Raw genomic sequence first — 14,542 nt, 5'->3', positions numbered from 1 at the left:
TATTTTACCTATCCATCAAATTTGTGAAAAAAAAAACCTTTTAAAATACTGATAAAATCGATTGTTGGGAAGACTATGAGGAAATGGGAACTCTCATACACTGCAGTCAGCGAAGTCATAAATTTAAACTTTTACATCCTTTTGAAGAACTAGTTGGCAAAAAAAAAGTGTATATTCTTTAGTCTACTTGGCTTCTAAGGATATAACCTACTGGATTCATTCGATAAATACTTACTGAGAAACCTACAGATATGTTTACAAGTGTGCAAAAAATGCAGACAAGGATGCCTATTTCCACATTGTTTAAAAAAACAGAACCAATCTAATCAATAGGGGAGATTAAGTAAATTAATATATATCATTGCAATGTAATACCAGAAAGCTTTTACAAAAACACATTTCTTTGTTTCCATAGTGTCCATTCCTGCAAGTCCATGAGGGCAGAGGATTGATCTACACTTGTATACTTTTGCATCCTTGAGTTACAAACCTGAAAATATAAACTGTGACTAGGACGTGCTGAACATGGAGCCATGACCAGGTTTCTCAAACAGTTCTGCAACTCACAAACGGTCACTAGAATATTTCTCTGAAATATTGGTCAAATTTTATGAATAATTATCTTCCAGGACATCATAAAGAAAAGAAGAAAAGTTTGTTACCTTTTCAACAAACCAGCTATAAACAACTTCAAGAACAACAGCTTATGCAGAAAACGCATCTTGTTTCCCTCAGGAGCTATCCCGTGGAGGCCTGGCTGCCTTTAAGTTGTACAACTTCCACAGAAAAGCAAACTACCCTTCAGTCTGCTTTTACACCATCTGCTCCGATTTCAGGGCAGGAGAGGGAAGTGGAAAACGCTTCCCGCCCTTTTTTGGCTTTATTCCCAAAGGATAATTTGAAGGGAAAGATACTAGTCCACATCTAAAATTATGTCTGGACTGCACTGTAAATTACAAAATTTAAATTTACAAGGATATCAAAAGTTATACTGACCTAGCATTCACCCCAGACTTTTCTAAGTACGGCACATTTTGAACTAGGATAATTTTTCAAACATGGGAATTCACTATTATTGAAGCAGATCTCTTCATTTTACATCTTATGAATCAAGATATCTTGACTTGTTCATTTTCTTTAACCCAGAACATGTTCTGGTTGTGTTTTCATTTGCTTCCTATGTTAGAGTTCCCTTAACAATACCATCTTAGAATGGACACTAACAATGGTATTTGAAATCTACTGTCTCATGAAAGAAAATAACAATATGTCAACTCTCAACTCACCAGAGGTACAGAAATAAGAAAAAGGAAACATTAACAAGTCAACTGGTCAAAACAAGTTATCACAAGAAGATCACTGTTGTATATCCTGCTTTAATGCTTGACTTTTCCATGTTTACGTTATTAATTGCTTAAGATAGACAAAAGGCCAATTTTACAGGGGGTCTTACTTAAAACCTTTATGAAGGAAATGTGTGTTTTCCCATATATAATTTCTTCTTGGATTGAGACCTTAATACATACACTAGTACCATCCTTTATAAAAGTAATTAAATAGACTGTAATACTACATTAAGGATTCAAAGCTCCTTTCTTGAAAAGTTGTACTCCTCTTCAGGCAGTCCTTGTTTTGTGCCTTATGGCGCCAACCAAAACTGCTGGATATCAGGATGGCGACCTCACTTGGCACGGTTCTATGGTACCTAGCACCAGGACACAGTTCCAGCATGCAGGCATTTCAGTTAATATGCTACCAGGTAAAGTGAGTGCTGACTGTGCTCTGTTCTATTCTCAACTGGCCTGCCCAGTTTCATAGAAAAGACACCAATGTTATGGAATCAAGTAATCTGAGGGCAAAATTTTATCTAATAAACCAACTATTGGTCTAATGCCTGCACTGCTCTTCGTCTTCTTGAAGACTGTGAAAACTTAAACAATAACACCAGGAAAAGACAACCACCACCACCACCACCACCCATGGGCTTTCTGCAGTTCAACAGGTGGGATTCTGAGCTAAATTATGACCTGAGTATTCTCATAGAGTCAATACAGATGACTGTCTGATGTTAATTTAATATTATAAAGTTGGCTTGCAAAAGATGGTGAAGCACATTCCTAGGCAGAGTTAGTACCTACCTCAAAGCCAGGACTCACAGGAGACTGAAACATGAAGTTGTAAGAGAAAAAGCAGACAAAGGTGCAGAAAAGGGGAGGCAAAAGACAAGAGAACCGTGTTATTGGAAGAAAGCAATGCATGTTACTCAATAATATTATTAGCAAATAATAGATATATTTTCAAGAAAAAGCAAAATGTGATACTAATCAGTCTTTGAGGCACAGAAACATCTGGGTTAGAAACTACTTTTTAACATTTCAATGGAACTACAGACACTAAGATTGCAAAAACACAGTTTACAGTTTTGAGTTGGTAGAGGTAAAGAAAATATCTACTTGTAACAGTGTCAGTGATCAAAGATGGTTCATTCACCTTCTTGAAAATAAATTAGAGTCAGAAAGAAGCATTTTGACCTTTAAGTGAAAGATCAGATTTTCTTCACAATAATTCATACTCTCAATGGAAAAAGAAAGAAAAAGGTCATCAAAGTAATCAAATGTGACATAGTTATCTGCCTGCAGGCAAGAATAAGTTGATGAATAATCAGTATCAGTCAGTGCTTTACAAACCTGAAAAGTCCAATAGTGGGTTAGAGTTTTAATGAGAGAAATACGTCTACAGTGTATTCTTTGCTTATTTTAGAGTCTTCACTGCATATCATTGTTTTCTGTCTGATTTCATTTAAGGTTGAAATATAATTCAAAAGTAGAAAGGTTATGATACATTTTTTAAGAGAAGTATCCATGAAAAATCTAAGAAACATTTTGGTTAAGTAGACATGCATCTGTCTACTTATGAATATGTTCTGAATATGTTCTTTTTCATCTCTCTTCCCTCAAGCTTTGTGGGTTAGCCCTATCTGATAACTAGAAATTAAATCAAAACTAAAATACAGTTGACTCTTTTTCTTAACAAAAAATGCATGACGGTGTTTTGAAATCCATGGTATTTCCAGTGTTGAATAAACATTACACTTTGAGAAAAATCCTATTATTTGTTCTCACAGTCCCTGCATCCTAATTTGCAATCTACAGCTAACCCATTTTGTCAGAGACTTTGGAAAGGGATGTACATTTAGATTGAGGTTCTGCTAAAATTAACTGTTACCCAGTGATACCAGTTAGACTTCTGGATTAACATGAAGCATGAGCAGAATTCAGGAGCAACAATTGCCCATTTGGCCAGATCCAAACAAGACTTTGGAGGAGAAATTATAACCTGTTTGAATGTACTTTTATAGAACATTTTCATACAGAGGATGCAAAGCTTTCCCTTTGTGAGAAGAAATCAAATTTCCTCAATTTCCAAAATAAGATATTATCCTTGTCATCAACATACCTAATATCCAAAGCTCAGGATTTTCCTCCAGTTTGTAGCCCTGAATGTCTTTACTCTGGGCTATCATCAGAATTCAATTCCAGCTTAGTGCTGGTTTACTGCACGATATTTGAAGATGGTCTATGCAACATGCATTAATTGACTTATTCCTCTAAGTTACCATTTCTAAAAGTGCATGTTATTTTCCCACTAGGTATTCCTAGGTTTCCTGAAAAAAAAGGGATTCCATAGTTGAGTCAGTTTAGGAACACTGACTTCATTATTGCAAGACTTCTGAGAACCATAACTATGCTTAATGAATATTGTGATGTCCAGTACTTGGATGGAGCGAGAAGTACTTCCCAATCTTATTTGACTAGGAGAAGGATATTTTGCATAATATGTTATAGCACCATTATTTTAAAGAAAAAATTTTGGGAAACACACACCTCTGTATTTCTCCCTTGCTATCAAATTAGAATCACCAGAAATGTCCATAGGTCGCCAAGAAAAAGAGAGCCACCTATTCCTTTGGTAGTTGGTTGTAATATTTTACTAGAGCTTTGTTTTTATTTTTGTTTTTCCCTTGAAAGAAGATCATATGAATCACAGTTGTGTATCTGTGGTGAAGACTACTGTAGAAAATGTTTATTATGTAAATGAATACTATATATATTAGGGTGATGTGGCATATTACTTTCATTTCGCACCCAAAGAATTTATGTTTCCTGTTACTGAATAATGTAATTTCTATAACCCCATTTTCTTTAAATTGACTGATAGGAATCTCAGAATTAAATTAAATTATTAACTTTTCTGATATAATATTTCATTCTTTTACCACATGACTTGGGATGAAGAAACCTAATGACTTTATAACTTGCTATTGTCATTTTAAAACCTTTTTATTGGGCTTCCCTGGTGGTACAGTGGTTGAGAATCTGCCTGCCAATGCAGGGGACATGAGTTCAAGCCCTGGTCTGGGAAGATCCCACATGCCGCGGAGCAACTAGGCCTGTGAGCCACGACTACTGAGCCTGTGTGTCTGGAGCCTGTGCTCTGCAACAAGAGAGGCTGTGATAGTGAGAGGCCCACGCACCGCAATGAAGAGTGGCCCCCACTTGCCGCAACTAGAGAAAGCCCTCGCACAGAAATGAAGACCCAACACCGCCAAAAATAAATAATTAATTAATTAATCAAGACCACATATTAATAAATAAATAAACAAATAAAATCTTTTTATTGAGGTATAATTTATATGGAATAAAGTGCAGAAAATTCTAGGTGTACATCTTGATGAGGTTTTACATGAGCATATAAGCATGTAACCTCTACCCAGATCAAGACATAGAATATTTCCAGCATCCAGAAAGGCTCTCTCTTGCTCCCTCTCTCAGTGGGCACCTACGAGGAACCATTATTCTGATGTCTCTCACCATAACTCAGTTTTTCTGGATTAGAACTTCATACACTGGATTCACAGGCATATAATCTTTTGTGTCTGTTTTTTTCCCCTAAATATTATTTTGTGAGATTCATTTATGTTGCTGAATGAATTAACAGTTCCTCAATTCTATTGCTGTATTGCTGTATACTATTCCATTGTATGACTCTACCACTATTTATTTGTTTCTAGCTTTTAGCTACAATGAATAAAAATGTTAAAAACATGCTTGTAACAATACCATTCACACTGGCACCCCACCAAGGTGAAATACTTAGGTGTAAATCTAACAAAACATGAATAAGATCTATATGAGGAAAACTACAAAACTCTGATGAGTGACATAAAAGAGCAAAATAATGGAGAGAGATATACCATGTTCACAGATAGGAAGACTCAATGTTATCAATTTGTCAGTTCTTCCCAACTTGACCTATAGATTCAATGCAATCCCAATCAAAATCGCAGCAAATTATTTTATGGATATCAACAAAGTGATTTTATAGTTTATATGGAGAGGCAAAAGACCCAGAATAGCCAACATGATACTGAAGGAGAAGAATAGGACTAATGCTACCCAACTTCAAGCCTTACTATAAAGCTATAATAATCAAAACAGTGTGGTATAAGAATGACAAATAGATCAATGAAGCAAAACAGTGAGACCCCAAATAAGCCCCCATAAATACAGTCAACTCACCTTTGACAAAGGAGCAAAGGCAATACAATGGAGCAAAGATGGTCTCTTCAATAAATGGTGCTGGTGATTCACATGTAAACAAATGAATCTAGACACAGAACTTACAATGAATTAACTTAATTAACTTAAATTAAAAAGTAAATTAATGCAAGTTAATTAAGTTAATTTAAATTTAAAAATTTAACTCTACATGAATCATAGACCTAAACGTAAAACACAACACTATAAAAATCCTAGAAGATAACACAGGAGAAAACCTAGGTGACCTTGGATATGGTGGTACTTTTTAAAATACATAACCAAAGACATGATCCTTGAAAGAAATAAATAATAAGCTGGATTTCATTAAAATTAAAAACTTCTGCTCTGCAGAAGACAATGTTAAGAGAATTAAAACACAAGCCACAGACAGGGAGAAAACATTTGCAAAATATTAGCAAAAGACACATCTAATAAAGATTGTTATCCGAAATATACAAAGAACTCTTGGAACTTCCCTGGTGGTCCAGTGGGTAAGATTCCACGCTCACAATGCAGGGGGCCTGGGATCGATCCCTGGTCGGGGAACTAGATCCTGCATGTATGCCGCAACTAAGAGTTCACATGCTGCAACTAAGAGTTTGCATACCACAACTAAGAAGTCGCCTGCTGCAACTAAAGATCCCGCATGCTGCAACTAAGACCAGGGGCAGCCAAAATAAATAAATAAATATTAAATAATATATCTATATACAAAGAACTCTTAAAATTCCACAATAAGAAAACAAACAATCCAATTTACAAATGGGCCAAAAACCTTAACAAACGTCTTACCAAAAAAGATATACAGATGGAAAATAAGCATGTGAAAAGAAGTTTCACATCATATGTCATCAGGGAAATGCAAACTAAAACAATGAGAAACCACCACACACCTACCAGAACACAAAATCCAAAATAACGACAACACCAAATGCTGACAAGGTTGTGCAACGACAGGAACTCTCATTCATTGCTGTGGGAATGCAAAATTGTGCAGCCACTTTGGAAGACAGTTTGGCAGTTCTGACAAAACATAATCTTATCATATGATCCAGCAATTGCACTCCTTGATACTTACGCAAAAGAGCTGAAAACTTAGGTTTACACCAAAACCTATACATGGATGCTTATAGCAGCCTTACTCATAACTGGCAAAACGTGGAAGCAACCAAGATGTCCTTTGTTAGGTGAATGGATAAATGAACTGTGGACATCTTGACAATGGAATGTTATTCTACTCTAAAATGAAATGAGCCATCAAGCCATGAAAAGACATGGAGGAAACTTAAGTATGTACTATTAAGTAAAAGAAGCCAAACTGGAAAGGGTACATACTGTATGTTTCCAACTATATGACATTCTGAAAAAGGCAAAACTATAGAGACAGTAAAAAAAATCAGTAGTTGGTAGGGGTTGGCTGGAGGGGAGGAGGGAAGAATAGATGAAACTAAGAGGACTTTTAGAGCAGTGAAAATACTCTGCATGATACCATAATGATGAATACATGTCATTATGCATTTGTCCAAATCCACAGAATGTACAACACCATGAACGAACCCTAAAGCAAACCATGGACTTTGGTTCGTTATGATGTGACTGGGTGATTATGATGTGTATGTCAACGTATGTTCACCAGTATTAGCAAAAGTACCATTCTGGTGAGTGATGGTGATAATGGGGGAGGCTATGCACGTGTGGGTGGCAAGGGGTATATGGGAAATCTCTGTGCCTGCCTTTCAATTTTTCTGTGAACCCAAAACTGCTTTAAAAAAGTGAAGTCTAAAAAACTTTTAGACATTCTGGTACGTATTTTTAAAAATTAAAAAATTTTAAAAATTCTGTTACATATCTTTCCATGCATATCTATACACATTTCTGGTGAATATATACCTAGGAGTAAAACTGATGAGTCACATGATACGCATATGTTCAGCTTTAGAAGACAACTGCCAACCAGATTTCCAAAGTTGCTGAACCAATTTATATTCCTAGTAGTAGTGTATGTGAGTTCTAGTTGCTCAGTATCTTCACCAATACTTGTTACTGTCAGTTTTTTCCCCCCAACATTAGACATTCTGGTGTAGAGATATCTCACTGTAGATTTAAATTTATACTCTGATAAATAACGATGTAAAATACATTTTCATGTTTATTGGCTGTCTTCTTTTGTAAAGTGCCATTCAAGTACTTTGCCTATATCTTAAATAAGGTTGTCTGTCTTTTCAACTTTTATAGATGTTCTTTATACATTTGGCTATGACTCTTTTACAAGATATATATACATATTACATACATTGAAAATATCTTTTCCCATTCTGTGACTTGCTTTTCCACACTTTTAATGGTATATTTTGCTGAAAATAATTTGTTAATTTTAATGATGCCCAATTTACCAATTTTTTTTCTTTTGTCATCAGTGATTTGAGTCCTATTTGAAAAAGGTTTTCATGACCCAAGTTACTGTAGATACTCTTGTATGCTATCTCCTAGAAGCTCCTAATCTACCTAGGATTTATTTTGTATATGGTATAAGGTAAGGTCAAGATTCATATTTTCCATATAGATATCCCATTGGTTCCAGAAATATTTGTTGAAAAAAACCATCCTTTTCTCACAGCAGTGGTACTGTTGTCATAACTTAGTTGGCCTGTATACGCACATAGTTTCTGGACTCCTTCTATTCTGTTTCATTGGTTTATTTTCTGTTCTGGTGTAATACCACATTGTCTTAACTACGGCTTTATGATATGTTTGGAAATTCTCCAGCTTTGTTCTACATCAGGGGTTCTCAAACTCAGCACTACTGACATTTTGAGCCAGCTACTTCTTTGTTTGGGGGCTGTCCTGTGCATTGACCTCTCTGTGATTTCCTTATTTCTGAGACATTTGTCCCTCAAATCCTGATTGCCTTGGTTGCTCTTAGGTACCTTTAAATATTGTTTTGTTATGTTCTGTTATACTCTATTCAGCTTTTATAATTGTCCCTTACAGGAGAGTGGTCTGATACAAGCTTCTTCATAGCTAGGAGCAGAAGTTCTGGAACAGATTATTAACTTTTTTGCCTAAGACTAAACCTTGTATAACATGATTTCAAATGGCTTTAACTTTTCCCAAATATCACAAGAACATCTGTAAATTTTTAAAAAGATGAGATGATATTTAAAAAGATCTAGATGATAAATAGAGATATTATAGGATCATTTAATCTTGACTTCTCCTATGCAATTGTCTAAAAGTTTATAAAACTGATATAATCTTAATAAGTATACTTATACATAATGAAACAACATATTAGTGTGTCCTCCTTAAGTACCTACTGAGTTTTTCTTGTTTCCTTCTAACATAGGTGATGATGTACAAAAAGATATACACCCTTGCAGAGCTCTGATGCTATAAATTGCCTACATTTTGGATTTTCTCAAAAAAGGACTGCATCACGGTTGGAATAATGGATACAGTTTAGTGCCGAAGTTGATGACAGACAAAGCTTGTCATAAGATCTATGTTGTTATACTTTTTTTTCTATGTTAGCAGCATTACAGAAATCCAAGACTCAATTTATTTGCCAGAAATGGGTAAATTAATAGAATTACCAGTATTTTAATCCATATGTGAAATGGTGATTTTCCAGTCAAAATAAGCAATCAAGTGTTGAATAGGAAAATCATTTTCTTACATTTGGGAGAAAATCTTTACTTATGGCAGACTTGCAACATGGGTGGTCTAATGGCATTACTTAGCAATGCCATCTTTATATAGGCCATCATCCTTTTCAGAAATGGAAAATATTGTTTATTGTATATGGACTAAAAGGTTTTACTATCATTACCATAATGTTACCTTTGACTAGGCATTCACTATAACCTTTAAACTATAGTTACTGGCCTTTTATGTTTTGCACAGGGATGAAAAGAGACATATTAGCTGCACTCCGAGCATGCAAAGAGAGACATACAGGCACCCCACAGGGGCAAAAAGTGCTATGATGAATGTAAAACATGCATTTGAGAGCCAATGTGTCACCAACACTATTACCAAAGGCATTTTTCATTTAAAGGTTACCCACAGGGCATTTTATATAAGGTTATGAAAGTTCATAATAACATTTTTCAAAGTATCCTGTGGCCCCAATATTTTCTCACCTCATAAATATCTGAGTTGATCAAACTTTTGTAAGCATTCTTGGCAGATATAGTTAAAATGTGATTTTTAAAATGTATTTTAAAAACATTTTTAAGCATTCTGCTACAAAAAAATTCCATTCAGCAATAAAGTGCTAACGAATTTCAACATCTGATGTACAATATAGCTTGTAATCAAGTAATTTGAATCATTAAATAATTATGTAATTTGATTAAATAAAGCAATTAAAGCAATTAAATAATTTGGTTGAAAAACACAAAAACCTGCTTAAAGACTTTAGTAACCTAAATTAAATTTATATATAAATTATACATTCACATTTATAAATATGCATGCATATAATAATTTCATTTATACTTATAAAATCTAAATGATACATATGTGATGTTTGGAAGTATATATATATATACACACATGTATGTATACATACATATGTGCATATATGTATATATTATTAAAAACTGAGATAGTGTTTTTTTCTTAATTTTAGTATTCAAATTTCACACAAAATTAATTTTAAATACATCAAGCATATATTAAGAAACACATTAAAACAGATTATATACATGCAACTCTTTCTATTGACTTACGAAGTCTTTGCACAAAAGCCATCATTTTTAAATTACCTTGTATGACTTTAAAGAGATCCAACACTTAGCCTAATATAGAAAATCAAACCGCTGATAAATGAAAAAGCACAGTAAAGATCAGCTTAAGTAACACCTCATCTTGGAAGTCTGGTCTGAATTCTCCAGGCAAACTTAATTAAATATATTCCTATTAATTCTTTTTGAAAAACTGAGATAGTTTTAAAGGAAGAATCTTTAGCATTAATTACTTAGATTCTAATCTATTCTAATGATGAATAACTTTAGTTTACAGCTTTAGATTACTTATGAGACGTTAACTAACTTTTAAAAACCTTTTCCTGGTGAAACTGAAAACAATATACATTAATTTATAATTTTGTTTCTTAAACTTGTTTAAAAATGCCTATTCTGTAAACAGTATGACTCTCAGAGACGGTACTTAAAAGCAAGAGTAACTGCTGACTTATAAAATCACTACCTACAAAACTTCAAACAAAATCAAGAAATCTCAGAGTTGGAAAGATAATGTGAGAGTTATTTGAAAAAGTAAGTAGATTTTGACTTAAGCACCTTTCTGTAAGAGTAGCATTAATTCTAACTAATACAACTTTATAAAATAATATATAACCACACATGCATTCTGAATAGTCACCAAAATATAATATATTAATACTTCTAGTTACTGGTGGGATTTAGTGCCTGACTTCCCCTAACAGGTTCGCTTCATGAAAACACAACAGACTCCCCCCAAAAAGTCACAGAAACACAGAGTACGGACTTTTCCTATTTATCAAAATAAGCATTCATTTGAGTTATACATCTGGCTTATATTGTAACAAAATTTAAGTGATTTAAAGATCACAATAAAATATTTTCCGAACAATAGAGTAAGTAATACAGCTTTTTAGAGATGGCTTCAAAATGCATTGCCCCTCTCCACTCCAGGGATTTATCTAACCTAAATGTTTCATAATTTTTATTTTTCTCTTTAATTTATTTTTGTAATTATTAGATTATAAAGAGTTTTTGTAATATCCACTAGCAGAGGGAGTAAAAATAGGAAACTTAAGCTCACACAATTAGCTTATTTCAGAATAATGTTCTTATTTTAAATAGTGTATATAATTGCAACAATTTTTACTTTGCTTTCAATGTTTGGAAAATCAAAATTTAACTTTCTTAAAGAAAAATATCTAAGCCATATCCACAGATATATATTTTAGAGCCAATGGAAATATTTAAAGTATTAAATGCTATTTTTCCCATGGCATTTGTCAACCAGTGTCACTTTGACATCAGCATGTATGCCTTTAATGCCAAACAATTAAAGACTTTCATCTTTTCATATGAGCGAAGTTCAGCTTTTCTCCCAGAATAAACAGTCAACTATGCCACGAAGTACTCTAATAATCATCAGAGAAGAAAATCTTTTATCTCTGGTTTCCAAATTTTGACAAACTATGTTTTGTCACATTTACGCATTAGTTTGTGCTGCTCTGGCTCCATGACCATGAGGAAACCTCACAGATTTTAAAATTGCTCTAAGCTCACAGATAAAAGCAAACTCGAAGCTGTTGGATATTTGTTGAAGCACTGACCAATCTACAGCACAGGCCCTGAAGAAACACAGTCATTAACACCCTGGCTGTGTCCTCTCTCCCAGGGCACTGTCTTGGATTGATTACCACTGTTACCACATCGTCCTACAGATTTCTCACGTAAACGGGCAAATGGATAAACAGGAGGCCATACCAGAAGGGGCTCATCGGGGGCACTGGTGGAAAGCTCGGCAGATGCTGTGCGGACAGTGCTGAGCCCAGTAAGGGAAACATTTGAGAGCCTTCTCCGCCTCACGCCACTGCAATTGTTGGGGATTTTAAATGCACATCTCTTGTGGTAATTCAGCCCACATCCTGGAAGGAGAAAGTAAAAATGACTTTTGTTCAACTATAAATTAAAAGCTACTTTAGTATAAGTTGTAAATTATGAATTTTTAGAAACAGTACTGCTTCCATGTTTCTTGAGGCTATTCGAAAATTTAAATTTTCTTTTGAGCTTCTCCTGATTTATTTTCCCAATTTGTCAATAAGCTGGGTTTTGACATCTGATTTTATTGGATGAGCCCAGCAACTACCCTGGTTATCATTTTAAAAAATGTTTTCTAACATAAGGGACTTGGGCTTTGAGGGATCTAGCAATAAAACTCCAGTGAGATGACCTATTTTTAGCTGCCTCAAGTTCTATTGCAAGGGAAAATTAATCATAACGCTTCACAACTTTTGACTCACACTGATTTGAATCATGGCTCCACAACTTGTTTGTCTACATGGCCTTGGACAAATTACTTCACCTCAGTTTTCCTGTCTGTAAAATGAGGATAATAACTACCTTGCAGAATTGTTAAGAAAATATGTAAAATACTTCACATGCTAGTTTCTACATGGTAGATAATTAGGAAAGCACCATTTTCCTCTCAATATTTCTACTGTTCATAGTTCTCTCACGTAGTCTTACTGTTCAGAATTTCCCCATGTGTCACATAGCAGGCCAGACAAATTTTCATAAAACTACACTTTAGGTAGACTTTCTTCCAGATCACTGTCTCTTAACTTCCCTTCTTACAGATAGAAATTCAGAAATTATGGTTATTTTATTTATGGATTTCATCATAAAAGCTTGGGGTTTTTGGTCAAAGTTCAAACAGCTCTATCCCTCCCCACCCCACCCTTCATCAAAAAAGAGCAAGGTATGATTTGGTCCGTTTTTAAGATTATATCATGGTATCCTATAAACCTGAATTATGCACTTCAAGGATTTCTGTCCATGGAGGATGATAAAACTATGATCTTGGTGTAGAAACTGGGTACATGTTCCAGCCTGCCACGCAACAGCTGAGCGACCTTGGATAGTCTGATTAACCTCCTGAATCTCAGCTCCTTTCAGCAAACATTTATTGAATGCCTACTATTCCAAGTTCTGGCTTAAGATGTAAATTATATGTTTAGCCTGTTAGCAAAATAACCAACACCTTATGGGAGAGAAACATATTCACATGATATAGGGGAAAAGATAGGAGAATCTGGCTTCCCAGATCAGGGCTAACATGTTGAAGATAGGAAATGAACCGAACAGAATCCATGCAGTACACAGATCCCTGGAAGGTATCTGAAGGAAAGAAGGCATTGCAGAAGAGGGCACGACATAAGTAGCTAACTCCAGCATGCATTCCACTTGGCTGGGGAAGGAATACCTTACCTTCACATTTAAGGCCTTGACGCACCAGCCCCCATAGCATTTCTCCACAGTGATCACAGAAAGCTGGAGCTCTGTACGAATGAACAAAGAGAGTGTGGGGACGAATCTGAAAGTCTTCAAAGGTGGCGGAAGCTGTGAAAATAAAAACATTGAAAAATAAGTTGAATAAATATGCTCATCTGTAGATAATTAGTATGCAAGATACTTAACATGCAAGTATGGGTATAACTGGGCAAAGTCAGGAAAGATAAGATGCAACACTGCTTGACGTTTAGCCATTCCACTCCATTCTTCTCAACCACAGCTTTACAAGTGGTGGCAAAGGAACCTCTTTCTTGTCTTCCTGCTTATCAAGGTCTCAGGCCACTTCAAAAATAGCCAAAACGCTAGAACAAAGAATGAATGAAAGAATAACTCATTTCAATCTATAAATATGGGATGTTGCTTTAAAACACTTTGCTTTTTCTCTTACGTAAATGAGCCAGAGAGGTATTCAGAAATATTAATGGAAAGGAAACACTTGATGAATGGAATTTAGACAGATCAGAAGACAGTATACTTGAATATGACCTTGAAGAAGTACATTAGAAGGGTGGGGCCCAACTGGAAGAAATCTGGGCAGCCTCTTTTGGGGGGATACAGTTGTTTGAACACTTAGGCAATATAACCAAGCATTTAAATCCTGACCTAAAAATAACAAGCAGCCTCTTCATCAATATGCCAAACAGAGGGATTTAATACACACACTGGTGAATTTCAGCCCACTCTGATAAATATACTTTAGCAAATCATATTCATGCTATAGCGTACGTTTTGTTATTGCTTATTGTTATTTATCCCATATGGTATTCGTACAGAGTATTGAAATGCATTATGTTTTAAAAATTATACTTTTCCACATGATATTTTTGTTATGTTATAAAAATAGTTCACAGTTTTTTGGTGTTGCTTAAA

General features: G+C 34.8%; 1 protein-coding gene across 2 annotated transcripts in view; it reads right to left on the bottom strand.

Annotated features, from left to right (window-relative positions):
* PRKD1 (protein kinase D1) overlaps positions 1–14,542 on the bottom strand; it is a 347,287-nt gene that overhangs the window by 69,469 nt on the left and 263,276 nt on the right. For both annotated transcript variants that reach the window (XM_060096361.1, XM_060096362.1), the window contains exons 3-4: positions 13,589–13,720; positions 12,086–12,246 (exon numbers count right to left, since the gene is read on the bottom strand). In XM_060096361.1, coding sequence (XP_059952344.1) covers positions 12,086–12,246; positions 13,589–13,720 — 293 coding nt within the window. The remainder of the gene's footprint in view (positions 1–12,085; positions 12,247–13,588; positions 13,721–14,542) is intronic.

The sequence above is a fragment of the Mesoplodon densirostris genome, chromosome 4 (genome assembly GCF_025265405.1).
Source record: "Mesoplodon densirostris isolate mMesDen1 chromosome 4, mMesDen1 primary haplotype, whole genome shotgun sequence".
Classification (NCBI taxonomy): Eukaryota; Metazoa; Chordata; class Mammalia; order Artiodactyla; family Ziphiidae; genus Mesoplodon; species Mesoplodon densirostris.
Note: the sequence above shows the minus strand (reverse complement) of the source record. Positions and strands in the feature narration are given on the sequence as shown.